This window comes from Miniopterus schreibersii, assembly GCF_964146895.1.
Source record: "Miniopterus schreibersii genome assembly, chromosome: 19".
NCBI lineage: Eukaryota > Metazoa > Chordata > Mammalia > Chiroptera > Miniopteridae > Miniopterus > Miniopterus schreibersii.
The window spans coordinates 24,799,333-24,814,154 of record NC_138119.1 but is presented as its reverse complement, the minus strand read 5'-3'; the positions used below and the strand labels follow the sequence as shown (position 1 = coordinate 24,814,154).

Genomic DNA, 14,822 nt, shown 5'->3' with positions numbered 1-14,822 from the left:
CTCCAAACAATCTTTAAGAATTCTGCCATGTGTGGTTTAATTCAGTAGCATCATAGTTTTTTTAAAAAAAAGCTTTGGCTCGTCTAACACCACAAACACTCACATGTGGCAGTTGGAAAACTCCCATATCCCTGTTCTTTCTGGGATGCAAATAACCCACAGGCAGTGCTCAGGGAGCATTGACCTAATTAGGAAGAGGCAGGAAAACCGCTCCGTAGCACACTGTTGGGGTGGGTGTATGGACCAATCATATTTTATTCCAGGATATGGCCCCACCTGCTAGGTTGCGTTATTTTCAAACTTCGCTCTCTGGACATCTGAATTACTGACACACGCAATTTCATCTCCTGCATCACTGGCATCTCTAAACAATAAAACTTGTCACTCGTGTTGCAGCTCTGGTGTACCCCAGTCCTCTGTCTTTATGATGTCAAACCTCCAAAGTGGTTTTATGTCTGTCCCTCTTTAGCAGGTGAGGAAATCAGGACCCAAGAGCCTTTGAGTTGCCCGAACTACTGAGTAATAGTGCAGGTGATGTTAACAGCTGTGGTGTCCCCAGCCAGGTGCACGAGTCAAAGAGCATGTCACTCCCCTCTTTGGAAAGTGCCCTTCACGGTGTCAGGGGCGGTCAGTGTCGGAGCCTGTACTATTGGACTCGCTTGTTCCTCAAGGACTGAACCTGGTCAAAATCTCCTCTGGGAAAATGCCACTTACTGGTGGGAGAGTCGGGTAAGGGGGATCTTGGCTTGGCTTCCCAGCCAGATGGCTTTGGTGATTGCATGATAAAATGTGCAGTGTCACGTGTCTGTGCCTCTCGCCACTACAGTGCCCTTTCTGTTTTTAAGGAAAGAAGGATTGTCCAAATGCGGAAGATGCAAGCAGGCATTTTACTGCAATGTGGAGTGTCAGGTAGGTGGTGGGCCAACTGGCAGGGAGGGCCTTGTTTCCTGTGAAAATCGGGACCCCAACACCCTTCTCTTGCTGGTCACAGCTTCCCCAGCACCCTCCTGCAGCCAGAGCTGGAAAGCATCGCTGTAGTATAGGGTGTGGCTGGATACTCTGCTTACTGGCCCAGGACCAGGGCAGTAACATTCGGGAGCCACATACAGGACCAAGGAAAGGGAGCAGGAGGTGAAATGGGGAAGGACACGAGGAGAGCCATGTGGGGCCCAGGCAGGTGGATTACCAAGGCCGACAGTTCGCCCCCAAGGCCACCAGCAGCAGATGGAATGTGCAGAGATGACAGATGAGAAACGTTAAAATGCTGCCTTTAAAATTTTTAAATGTTTACCCTCGTGGATCTGTATTTTTATAAACATCTCCAGCAGGCCACACATCACCCGCAGGCTGTTTGAACCCGGCCCGATTCCAGCTGGATGTAGGTGAGACCTTTGTGCAGGCAGAGGGTGGCTGCTCCAAACTTACACTTGGAGCTGGGGCTGAGTGGGTCCAGTAGGCTGGCTGCCTGTAGACCAAGGTCATCAGGTTTGATGGATAAGTCTCAAGGACTGAAATGGGGGAAGGGGAAGCTTAAGGAGGAGTTTGGAGGAAGTCTCATGGGCTCCTTGAGGGACTAGGAGTGGTGTCTTCCAATCTCTTTCTAGATATCGGGTCCCTCAAATGTTCACAGGTATTCCACACAAAAATGAGTTCCAAGTCCCAACGATCTGAATTGGGGGAGAATATGACCTTTGACCTCTGCATACTCTCACCCAGCCTATTTTTTAAATGGAAACCTAAAAAATGCACCTTGGGAAATGCTGATGCCATGGCTTCAACTCACAGGAAGTGACTTGGTGTCATTAACTTCCCGCCCCCACCCCCTATTTACTTCTAATTACTCACTATATTATTTGTTTCCCTCTTCTCTCCCTGTGCAGCTGGCCTCTGAATGTCCCCAGAGAGCATTATTTAGCAGTGGGAGAGCTTGCTAAGCCCTTATGTCATCTGACAGAAATGGTCCAGCCACAGTGGGCCATTGTCAGCATGAAGCTCAGGCCACGCCATTGGCAAGGGAGTGTCTCCCTTGGCACCGAAGGCTACGTGCACAGTCCCCTTCCCTGCATCTCCCACGGCAGGCTTCCAGAGGCTGTCCACCCGTGTGGCAGAGAGAACATAAACGGGCTTCTGGTTGAGTTTTCGGGGAGTGGGCCTTCTTTTGAAGAGGGGAGATCATACTCTGCTCCCACCAGTTGTAGATAGAATATTCTGTGGTTAGATTGCTGTAGCGCCGGAGACGTTGGCCTGCCCTAGGACTTCCATGATGTGATTCCAGGCCTGACAAGTTAGCTGTTTCTATATTTAAGTTAAACTCGTCTAGAAAAGTTAACTCATTATGTTCTGGTTCTTTAGAGAAGAAAGGTAGTAAATCACATACAGCTTAGGTGATATAACACCGACCAGCTGGAGGATGGGATCCCAGCTCTGCAATTTATTAGCTCTGTGAACTTGGCAATTCCAGGGACATCCCTCCAATCTCAGTTCCTTCAAATGTAAAGCAGGACAGTGGTGCCCATTTAATGAATTGTCAGGACCAAGTGATACGCTAGATATGAAATCTATACACACTGACACTGTATACAGGTGTGAAGGCTTATGAAAATCAATGTTACAATAATTCGGGGGGACTGAAGCTCAGGCTTATACAAAGAATATGGTAGACAGCATACTTGAGATTTAAGGGGCTTGTTTTTTTAACCTAAGAGAATGGATGGACTCTGAGACCTTGAGAACACTAATGGTGAGCACCGTGTGAGTGATGCTTATTACAAAACGGGTCTTCACTCCTCTGATTAACCATAAACTCAGCGTTAATGGAGAACATCGGGATGCAGGAGGGGCTGAGTTACCTCTGGGTGTCCTGAGCATGCTGCTCAGCTAGCTTCCGTTAGGCCTCACGAGGTGGCATTATTTTAATGTATCATTATGGTCCATGGTGGGGTTTTTAAGGGGGCCCTGTGGTACCACTGCCTTCAGGACCCAGTCTCCCAGGTTTGCAGATTCAGAACCCCATTTATGAGCACACAGTGAGGGGCGCCCTCTCTTGGGAGATGCACATTTAGCCACACACACCAGCCTGTGTGCCTGTCTGTTACTTTACAACAGGCAGCTTGACGGTCTGGACATTCTCCTCTTGTCGTCAAATTATACAGGTGGTTAAATCACAGTGAGGGTGCTCGGGGAGCAAGGACCCCCAGGATGCAGGATACAGCCCTGTGATTTTAAGTCACGTTCGAAGGCCTTAGGCCAAGACAGCTCGATGTGTTCAACCTCACGATGTGTGGAGTCTCCCCTGCCCCCCGCCCAGTCCCTAGGCCGGTGCACCCTCAGCCCTGGAGAGCCCTTCTACAGTTCAGCTTTCCTATGCTTCTGTTACGCATCTCGTGACCAAAGGACCCTCCTAGACGACTAGTGATGACACAGCTCCTGAAGCCCCTTGTTTCTAGAGGTGACAGGCTGGATTTGACCTATAAGTTTCTCTTTTGTTTCAGCTGTCTCCCCTGGCTGAACAAAGAGGCCATGAAGGTTTTCCACCCTTTTGTTCTGACGAGCTAAGGAAGTGCAGGGCAGAGTGTTATGATGAGACAGAGCGGTCCTAGGGGATTTAATAACAGTAAGTGCCTAGAAATGCACGGGCTTCATAGCAGTGGTTAGGCAGGGGCCCTCGGGACTCCCCTGCGGGAATGCTCAGATAGGATCCAAGCAGAGGCTCTGCTGCAGGTGGTCAGGTCCAGCCCAGAGACATAAGAAAACAATGTTCACACCGGTTGGGTGATCTGCCTAAGGTCACGCAGTGGCAGGACTGGGACTGGACATGCCCACAGCTAGAGGAGGATTGTCACCACTTTCCAACACTCTGGGGGACTCCCTAGGAGAAGAGGCACCATAGCAGTGGGTCAAAGAAAGAGAGCGGACTTTAATAGACCTGAGGGGAAGAGCCCCTGCCAGTGTCATCTGTGCCAGAAAGCTCTCCGAGTGTGCTAGGCACACCCCCCCTCCCTGAGGGTTTCCTCTTTTCAGGGAATGCGGTGTCTTAGGGGGTCCCAGTCACTGTGTTCACTCTCCCCAGACCCTCCTCAGTAACCTCAGTGTGTTAGGATTTTGCTGTATTTTATACAGTTTGGCTCTGTCTTGTCCCATTTACTTTCTCTTGATTGACTTGGCTCGGTGTGATCCTGCCAGAGGAAAGATTTTAATTGACGATGCATAAAAGGGTAATGGGAGGAGATACAAAAGAAATAGAAGCTCCTTTTTAGTTAGGCTTGTTTTGGAACCTGTGTGTTTTAATGAACTCTATTTATTTTTATAAATATGCCTGGAAAGCTCGGTGTATTATTCCCTCACTCAGACTTCATTAAATTGCACCATGACTTAGAGAATAGTTTTAGAAAGTTAATGGTTTTAGAGGAATCATTGGGGAGTAGAACTTTCTAGGGTGTTATTTCTTAACATTAACAAGTAGAAAAAAGCTGTTTGTGTTTTATAGGTAGAGGTGATGGGGTTGTAAGTGCTTTTGAAAGTAAGAAGGGGCATGCCCTGGCTGGGATTAAAAAACAAAACAAAAACACATGTGAGGAGCATATGGCTAAAGATGTGAGGACGTCCTTGATTTTTATGAACTGGAAAAGCCTGAAGTGAAGAAATGTCTCAGAAATGTTCCCATGACCTGCCGTGGTTCTGGGCGGCTAGCGAATGGGGCCGGAGCCAGAGGTTCACTCTTGGTTAAATTCGCTTCGGCCTTGCAGATACAGCGTCTTAAACTGAGCCACTTGTTTTTTAAAATAACATTTAGAAACCTCTTATACATGTTCTACAGTAGGAAAACCTGTGTACTGAGGGCTGCACCCCATCACTCCGTTACGGGGAACACAGACCAGAGCGTGTGCCCTTGGGGCGGGGGCTCAGCAGCGTAGGTCATCCTCGGTCACCTTCCGTGAGGTGGGCAGTGCGCACCTGCTTCCGTCTGCTCTCTTCCTCTCGAATGTGGTGGCCGCGGGAAGCAGAAACTGTGTGACACTTCCTTACTAGTCCACCTTTTAGGAAAGCACACATACGTGTGTACAAGTGGCCTGTGTCTGTCTTGAAGGCGCCGTAAGAACTAGAGAGGCACCAAATGCAGGAGTTAGCGAAGGGGACTCTGTGGGCAAAGAAACTGCTAACACTAAAAAATAAAATTAGTAAAAGGCTAGCCTAATTTTTCCCAATTTTGCCCAGTCTGATTGTTTATAATATCTTATGTGCAAAACTAGGGCTAATTGCCTCTGTCAGGTTCTCTAAGATAATGTGGACCATCACCTTCCAACAAAAAGGGAAACATTATTATTCTGAGACATTTCCCTTGGTGAAACTCCTGTGATTCTGCACTTCCCCAAAGATATCCAGCTCTCTGCTTTAACTGCTGTGTGGGACTGTATGATGTACGGGCGCTCTTGCTTTTAAACCTTGTGTTCTGATAAAGGTGTACACTACGTAAAGTCAAAGACTTCCTCTCCCACCCCTGCCTCTAGGGTCAGTGCAGAGCTCATTGAATGAATGAATGAATGAATGAATGAATGAACATGGACATGGACAATTACCACAGTCTGCTGCGAGGGCACCGTGTGCCGGGCACTGTCCTGAACAGCTTCCTGTGGGTGAGCTGATTGGACCCTCACCTGTCCCTTTGTGGTGACATGAATGCCTGATTATCCTTGGAAGGTCCTGTATTTCTTGGTAGTCTTCAAGCTTTGTATCTGATTATCACTGTTGGAAGGTGCAAAATCATAGACTCAGAATTCTGGACCTGCTAAGTAACTTAGGGATCATGTTATTTACAGCCAAGGATATGAATGCAAAGGGATTAAGAGAGCTGCTGGGGTCACATAGCTGCGTTAAGAATGCAGGTTTCCTGAGCTCCAGACCAAGTCCTCCCTGGCAGCACTCGGCTCCCTTCCTCCCCCCACAGCCTGCCCTGTAGTTCGGTTCCCTTCCCTTTGAGGACATTTACATCAGTAAATGTCAACATTGTGTGTTATTTATAGTGACATTAATTTTGTATTAAGTATATTAATAAATAATGAACAAATCATATTAAGAAATGTTAATATTAAACTTCTTTCTCCCAGGAGCATATTGTTGTTAAACACCAGACACACCATCCACAGTTCAGAAAACCAACATCTTACAGGCCCTGGAGAGGCCTTTTCTTAAGAGTTCCTAGGGTCATAGTGGACACTTGTTCCCAGTTTTTAATTATGCATCTGTCCCCAGCTGATGTTCCCCATTTTCCTGAGTACCCCTGAAGCCCTGAAGCCCTCTGTCTTTCTCTTTTTGCTTTGCATCGGGGAAGGGAGCTGGTTTGCCTTCAGGGAGCTGGACCTACCCATTCCTACCTGGTTACCTCATCACTGTGCTCCTATTTTAGGCTTTGGCTAAGAGCAGATCCCCTCCTCCCTTGTGAAACCTTGTCATTTCTTCCTCTCCCTGCTCTCAGTTATATTCGGCATGGCGTTATTTAACTCTGCAGCACGTCTTGGCACAGAACTTGAGCCGAGGGTTTGTGTCACATACCGCACTAAATCATTCAGTAACACCGTGTCCTTCCTTCTTGGGAAAAGGTGGAGGGAAGGGGGTAGGGAGACATCGTCACTCATTCAGCACTTAATACTGAGTGCCCAGTAGAAGTCAGGTGCTGTTCTAGGTGCTGGGCTTAGAGGTGTGAACAGACCAGATGAAGTTCCTTTATATTAACGGGGTGGGGGGAGCACTAAGCCAGAACAGCTAATGAACATGTAATATATCAGGTGGTGAGAGGTACTAAGAAGAAACATAAAAAAGCAAGGAAAGGGGAGCGATGGGGAAGGGGCTCTTTTTGGTAGGGTGCTCATGGCAGGTGCCTCGAATAGGTGATTGGAGCAGAGACCTGGAGGAGTGAGGGTGGGGGTGATGTGGACATCGAGGAGAAGGTTCCAGCCAGGAGATACAGCATGTGCGAAAGGTCCTGAGGCAGGAGCGTGCTCGGTTTGTTCAAGGGACAACGTAGGAGAGTATGTGGCCGACGCCGTCAGGGGCCGGTGGGGGGAGTGGGAATGACGCCCTTCACGAGTGGCTGCACAGGTCACCTGAGACATCAGAAGGTTCTGAGCTGAGGTATGGGGTGATCTGAGTTTTGTTTAACAGACTGATGACTCTGGCTGCCCTGTTGATCCCAGTCGGTGAGGGTCAAGGGCAGAGCAGGCATCCGGTCGAAGGCAGGGGCAGTGAGAGGTGAGAGGTGCCAGGGCCCCCACGGGCTGGAAAGGTGGGTGGTAAGAAGCGGTCAGATCCTAGGTGTGTTCTGAAAGCAGAGATGATGGACTGGACAGAGAGTTGAGTGTGGGGTGTGAGGGAGACCAGGAGGGCTCCAGGTTTCTGGCCCGAGCATTTGAAAGAATGGACTGGCCGTTCCCTGAGGAGGACAGGCTGGGGGAAGAGGGGACAGCACCCAGTGCCACTGTGAGGACGGGTGTCTGAAGACTCCCATCAGCATACTAACGGGCTCTGACGTTTCCCAAATAAAAATGACCCCCTCCCCCCTTCACCCTCTAAGCCTTCACTCCATTTCTCCCAGCTCCCATGTCTCCTTCCTCCCCCACCCATCTCTCATCCACTGTCAGCAGCCTGCCCTCCCCTCACGATGCCACACCTGGTTTTTATCAGACTCGGCCCTGGCCTCCATGGTGCCCAGTTCTCGGCCATCCCACACTAACCGTGTCACCAGCTGTCACGGTCACTTCCTCCCCACTCCTTACTCTCTTCCGTGGTCTCCACAGCCCCTTGTGTCCTGTCCCCCCTCAGCCTCCCAGACTCCATGGCATCGCCACCCTTTCCATACTGAACACGTGTCCTCTGCCCTCGGCCTGGGGCATACAGCTCCAAGACCTGGGCGAGAAAGGAGTACAGCTTCCCACTGCATCTTCAGGAAGCCTTTACGCCTAAATATTCCCAGTAGGAGCTGTCACCAGCCTCCCGAGGGCCCCTCATGAAGCCCTCACCCGTATTCTGTTTTGTCACCTAGCAGAGGGGACTGGTTGCTGTGCACATCAAGCCCGGTTATGTGCCCCGGCGTGAGGCCAGAGCCAGAGCAGAGCTGCAGGGCAGCTGAGCCACATCAGGGCCTCAGGCCCAGGGCCCTCATCCCTGAGTTTTGACAACCTTCACAGATAGTAGAGAGGTGGACATGTCGTCTGGAGTAATGAGAGGCTGCAGAAAGACACGAGACGCTTCGTGAAAAAAACACAAAGTGAATCTTCCCATCCTGGCAGCCTTGGCCAGGCCTGAGTCAAGGTTACAAGACCATATCCACCTTAAAGGGTATTTTCATGTCTGCCTGTTGTGAGCATCGCCCCATTTTCCAAAAGGAAACATATTTCCCTTGACCTCAGCCAGGAGGACTTGTTGCATCCTCATGAACTTCATTCCGGTGCCTGTGTGTTTAATCTTTTATTTTTTTTTAACCTTCCCAGAAGGAAGACTGGCCCATGCACAAGCTGGAATGTTCTCCCATGGTTGTTTTTGGGGAAAACTGGAATCCCTCAGAGACCGTGAGGCTCACTGCGAGGATTCTGGCCAAACAGGTGAGGATCTGGGATCCCATTCAAGTGCATTTCATTTCATTTTTTTCTTAAAGGTCAGAGAGATGAGTAACTGACCTATGGTGATCATCTCTTGTTGAGCATTCTTGGACTCCGCTTCCTGTCACATCCACATGGGCAGGGCTGGGAACAGAACTCCAGGTGTGGGCTGGTTTGTCACTTGCCCTGTGCGACGTAGGACGCCGCTCACCCCAGGCCAGGAACATGGGCGCAGCTATGAAATGCTAAGTTCTCTTTATGAGATAAGATTGTATGGGAAAATACGGCTTTTCAAGGCATGAACACCCAGTTGAAAATAATGAGCGCCTCCTAGGGAACCAGCCTGGCCTGCGGAGCGTTGAGATGTGTCCCCTCTTTCCTTTCTGACTCAGAGAGGGCACCCCTGTGCCCCCCCTTTCTGTACAATGCTCTGTTCTTCTTGTCTCCTTACCTGCCCATGTCTAGGCAGGTGAGGGGTGGGATGGGACAGCCAGAGGCATATGCAAAGGAGAAGAGAAAGGGGAGTGGAAAAGTGGAAACCGAGGCAAGGGAAAAAGGGTAGAAGAAAGAAGAAAGGAAAGAAATGCTCCAGCCGTTTCCTCCCAAGATGCTGCCAGGAACAGCTGCTGTCCCTCGTCTGCTCAGTCCTTACCGACCGCGTGTTAGTGAGATGCCTCATCTCCAAGGGACCAAGCCAAACAGACGGGAGGAAAATGCCACGGAACTTGTCCTCGTGACACAGTGAAATGGGGCCACGCGGGGTTCACAAGGTGTTTATGTCCGCAGAGGTGCTTGCTGATCATCAGATGGTGTCGGAGCCTCTGTACCGTAAATGTTTTAAAGCTGAAATTGCATCTCCTTCTTTCTGCCACCCACCCCTTTTAAAACTTGGTATTTTTCTATCTGAGCCAAATGTGATCATAATGATTAGCACAAACCTGTCCCCAGACTAAGTTGGGATCCTGGGTCACGTAAACAAGAAGTAGATCATTTCTGAGCTCTGAGCTCACCGTTCCGTTATGTTCAGCCGGGGTCAGGCGCCTGCTGAAATGCCACCGAGCCAGCTCAGGGTAACCAAAGGCACACAGGGTGCCCGCAGAGGGAGCCGGAGAAGGCAGGATTGTTTTCCCTGGAGGAGCTTAACTTTTGGATCCTTACTAACAATTACCTTTAAATATATGCAGAGTACTTGGTCAGAAGGAAAGGGTAGGGAGCAATGGTGTGGCTGGGTGAGGTGTCAGGGTAAATAAGCCATCCAGTTAGATCTGCAGGCACCCTGAGAGGGTTGGGTGACCAAGCTGCTGTTCCCCCCCCCCCCGTCCCCCCACTCCCCTCCCCTCCCCCCCACCTCCACTCGTTGATGCTATTTATAGATTTCTGGTTAAGAATTCAGAAGAAGCTGGTGTACTTTCCTGAATGAAAAGCTTTCCCAGGCAAAATGAACTACTAATCTTATAGAAGTGCATCCTGTGAATGGAAGATTTCTGCTCCCAAAAGGAGCTATTGAAATATTTTGGTGCTAGGAGGGTCGTCAGAATGCTGTGATGAGTTTTCACCAGTTTCATTCAACTCTTATTATAATTACTACGGCTGCTAATAGTCCATTAAATGAAAAGTTACCTGGCCACCTTTTCATCTCTGTAGGATTCGATGATTAAAAACACAGACCATTTGTATTCTGCTAGCTTGCAAAGGATTAGGGGAGACCGGCTACCCAGCTACCAGGGGGAAGCTTAACATGTTAACTAGGGAGGTGAGCTCGCCCCGCCAGACCACCTGTATCCCCACATTGAATGGCCAGATTACAAAGGCGCGCCTCGGGCCAGCTCTTGAGCTCTGCTTTTGAACTCTTGTCAACACCAAGTTTATTCATGTCCTCAAAGCCTGGCGGGTTTACTATTGTCAGCTCCTCTTGGGATGTCTAGAACAAAGCCCACAACGGTTTCAAGCGAATCCGGGCTCACAGACACAACCCAAAGTGTTCTTTTTGAAACACAGAATTTGAGATCATTTTAGCTTATGCTTAAAGAAAGTGGGAAATGGGTGGGGGGTTAGATTTTGTTCCTTTTCAGAAGGAGAAATAATCAATAGGACGGCTCATCTGTAGACTCGGTCCTTTTAAGCCAGGGCCCTAAAAAGTTGTTTTCCAGCCACTGTTCTTTCCCATAACAAGCATTTTTGAGCCTACTGTGTGCATAACATTAGCAGGGTGTTAGGAGCACGGCAGACACTTTAGAAAGCGTTTCAAAGGAGTCTTGGATTTGAACGTTGGGCAGACACTCTCAGAGCCCCAGTGGTGGATTCTCGGGTCACTTTCTCTGCTTCATGGAGAGTTGTTGCGTTTTGTTCATGTGAATGTAAAAGCGAAAGGCATTTTGCCCTGGTTGTTAAAATCCATATCTGTGTGATTTCTTCCCCGATCACTAGGAAAGGCACCCAGAGAGAACACCTTCAGAGAAATTGTTAGCCGTGAAGGAGTTTGAATCACGTAAGTGTCTCTGGAACCAGCTGAGCAGTTACTTTCTCTCCACATTGAACATGGACGAGGCAGGACTGAAGACAGGACGTGCTCTCTTATCTTAGTGTTGGTGGTGATTTTATAATAAATAGTTTTTATTTTGACTTATGTGCTATTTTGAAAAAAGACTCCAAGTCATTTTTCTGAGTCGACAGGATTATCAGGAAATAATTAAGGGGAAGTAGGAACTTGAGGGATGAGTTACTGCATCCCGAGCTATCTGCTGTGGGCTCTCCTGGCCTGCTGAATATTTTTGGATCTTTGCTGAATTGCAGTCCTGTAAACAGCTGATGTCCTTACTGAAACTCTTTAAATCAGGGGCTCTCCAGCTTCTTGACCCTGATGCAGATTCCAGGGCCACCTGAGGGGTCCTTGGCTGTACTGAGGCTGGTTACTGGTCACTGCCACACATCCCTGACCCCATGGCTAATGGTCAGTTGAAATTTCGTGTCCTGGGTGACCTCCGGTTGTCAGAGGAAGAGAAGAATGATTTGCATGCCTTTCTCCCCTTGGGTTCATCAGTTAGACCGCGTGATGAGGAAGAATATTTTATGGGGCTCCACATATTTGTCCCCTCCCTTCCATGCCATTTACAGTAAGAAAAGAGTGTAGCTAGAAATCCAGTTCTCTACCTGCTGAATAATGGTTTGTTTATCCACAGATCTGGATAAATTAGACAATGAGAAGAAGGATTTGATTCAGAGTGACATTTCTGCCCTCCATCACTTTTACTCCAAGCACCTCGAATTCCCCGACAACGAGAGCCTGGTAGCACTCTTTGCACAGGTAAGGATGCAGCATCGGGTGACGCCGGGTGTAGCTTTCCCCACCCCAGCCCCTGTCCCCAGCACATACTCGGTGAACGTGAGCAGAAGTAGAATGATGGCATCTATGAGGACAAGGCTCTTGACCGGTTGGACCCTGCTTGGCATGGCCTTGCTAGGTGACCTTGAGCACGTCAGGGTCCTCCCTGTGCTGGCCCTCGGCTTGATGGGTGGAGCACAGGAAATTCAGCCTCCCTCTGCCTCTCGTCACAGGAAGAGTTTATGAAAACAGAGGCGTTGCCAGTGCCTGGTACAGTGGCAGACAGTAACCTCTTTGACAAGAAAAGAGGTTCCCACATGAAATTTTACTTTTCTTCTCTTAAACCTTCCATTCTGATAGCAGTGGTTTTTTTCATTCCTTTAACACTGTGTGATAAAGCAGAGGCAAGTACAGATGTCCCCACAGAGGGGAGCCCCAGTGGGTCCGGGTGCAGGATGTCTTGTCAGAAATCTCTAGAGAAGCCCAGGTTTACCCAAACCAGATATAATGCAAAATTATAGAAGTTTCTAGATAAGAGCAACGTTAGAGAACTGGGACCCAGCCGTGTGGAAAGGCTAAGGCTACGGCTCAGGTACAACAGAGAAGAAAGTGCCTCCGGCACCCTCGGCTTCCTGTTATTGAGAGGGTGGCTCTTCCTGGCACACCTGCTAGACTGGATTTCTCTCCCTAATATGCTTGCGTTTTCCCCTGCGAGCTGAACATGTCAATGAAGGTGACCTTTCCAGAGGGAGAAATGCCGAAATACTGCTTTATGGTGCAAGAAGCTGCATTCCTGCCAGAACCCTCAGGCTCCAGATACAGAAGGGAGCTTGGGTGGAACTCACACATGATTCTTCAAACAGGATGAGCATCACCTAGGTACCCTTTGCCCTAGTAATTACATTTCCAGGAATGCATCCTCAGGAAGCGATCAGAGATTACGGGCAGAGATGGGCATGCAGTTTTATCGTGGGGTTCTCTTTAAAACCAGAGAGAGAGAGAGAGAGATAACTTTTTTCACACATGTATAACCGTAGATAATTAATTCCTTTATATATTTTATGTTTATCAAATTATAATATCCATTCTGAGATTCTGTGTGTGTACACACAAATACACTTATACAAACACACACACACACATATATATTTCATATGTACATTTGAAAAGGGACATTCAGTATCCCCGAAGAAAACTCTAAAGCAAAAGCGAAAAGTGCTGTCCCAGCCTCACCCCACACTCCAGTCCTGCCTCTCGGCCCCCAGCTGCCTGGCCGCTGTCCCAGCCTCTGAGCCCGCTCATCTCGGGTTCACGGGAGGCTCTAGTGGGTTAACTTGTGGCCCAGCCGCAGCTGGCAGCGGAAGGTGACTGCACTCCTTCCGTAGCACTGAGGTGCACTTTAATCGCTGGGAACATATGCATGGTCGGGAAATGTATTTTTGGTGTGCAGCCTACATCTAGTCTAAATGCTAATTATGAGAATAGCTCTAGCAAGGCACTTACGCTTGATTTGACTTGAAAAAAGGGACTGCGGCCCATGTATCTTCCTTAACACCCAAGTTCATTTTTCTTCTCTGGGGATATTTCAGAAGGCAGGGAAAGCTGACAGGCAAATTGCTGTGCAATTTGGCTTAAACACCATCACCGCCTCCGAGAAAGGAACAGTGATGACACTGCTTATAGGAACCTTTGCTGATGAAGAAACACTCGCTCTTGCACAGTCAGAGGAGGGCAGAGGGAAGAGAGCCACCAGTGGTCCTCGAACATTCGAGCCTGAAGGCATTTGGAGTCAGACTTGAGCTCCATGCAGAGGGAGAGACTGAGAAGCAAAGGAGCAAGTGTCCCATCCCGCAGAGTTAGTCTGTCCCTAGGTCAGTTTGAAAATTGTTGCTAGATTCTCTCCTTCATTCTGCAAACATTTACTGTTGCTTTGTGGGTCCCAGACATGGCCGAGGCATGTTGGTATCCAGTCTGAGACTGTACATAGATCACTCAGTACTTACGAAGCTGGAGGACACATAGTTCATGCTCCAGTAAACTTTGTTGAATGAATGAAAGTCCTGATTAAACTCTTACCCAATGTTGACTGATGGTCATTGCTTAATGGTAATAGGTTAATGTCCTGATGACAGAATAGGTCAGGATACTTGAAGTTGGCACAAAAAGATGGTATGCTGAGTCTTCTACATAGAAATGCCCAACATCTCAGTATTTCAAAGGCTGTGTATTATTCTACTAACCCTCAGTCATCTCTTTTTATGTTGAAAATTGTAAATTCTGATTGTAAATATGTTGAATTGTAAAAACTGTAAGTCAAACCCATCATAGCCTTTACTTCTCTGTGTAGCAAGATTCCCAAGCCTTTGACATTGGCCTTTTAATTTTAAGTAAAATCGCCACATTAACGTTCATAGATCAGAACAATTTTTGAAGAAGCTCGGTGCAGTGTAAAGAAACACTTTTGCGTTTCTGACAGCAAAGCTGTCAGAATGTCTAGTGTGAATTCTGACTCCTTATTGTCCCACTTGCTACTTATGTGGCCTTGAATCATTGACCTCTCTGAGCCTCAAGTTTCCACATCTGTAAAATGGGTTATGCCAAAATAGTATTGCAGACATAAGAGAGGTAAATATGTAGCACCTAGCATAGTGCCTTGCCCTGAATAAAAGCTCCTCAAATGCTAGTTTTCAAAAGCCCATTCTTTGGCCTGAAATGTACCAGCGCGGTGTCTCCTGTGTGGAAGAGCCTGGTCCCAGCCCACGGGTGAAATCCTTCAGCACATGTGCCTCACAGATACCTTCCTAGTGGCCTGGGAGGAGCAGGGCCTTTGCTGCAGGCATTGGACTAGTCACTGCTCCTCTCTGACCTCAGTTTCATCATCTGACAAGTAAAGAGACTGAGTCCCCTTC

General features: G+C 48.4%; 1 protein-coding gene across 2 annotated transcripts in view; it reads left to right on the top strand.

The window, feature by feature from the left end:
- SMYD2 (SET and MYND domain containing 2) overlaps positions 1-14,822 on the top strand; it is a 45,636-nt gene that overhangs the window by 18,740 nt on the left and 12,074 nt on the right. For both annotated transcript variants that reach the window (XM_081121555.1, XM_081121556.1), the window contains exons 2-5: positions 846-909; positions 8,484-8,594; positions 11,019-11,079; positions 11,771-11,895. In XM_081121555.1, the coding sequence (XP_080977681.1) occupies positions 846-909; positions 8,484-8,594; positions 11,019-11,079; positions 11,771-11,895 (361 nt within the window). The remainder of the gene's footprint in view (positions 1-845; positions 910-8,483; positions 8,595-11,018; positions 11,080-11,770; positions 11,896-14,822) is intronic.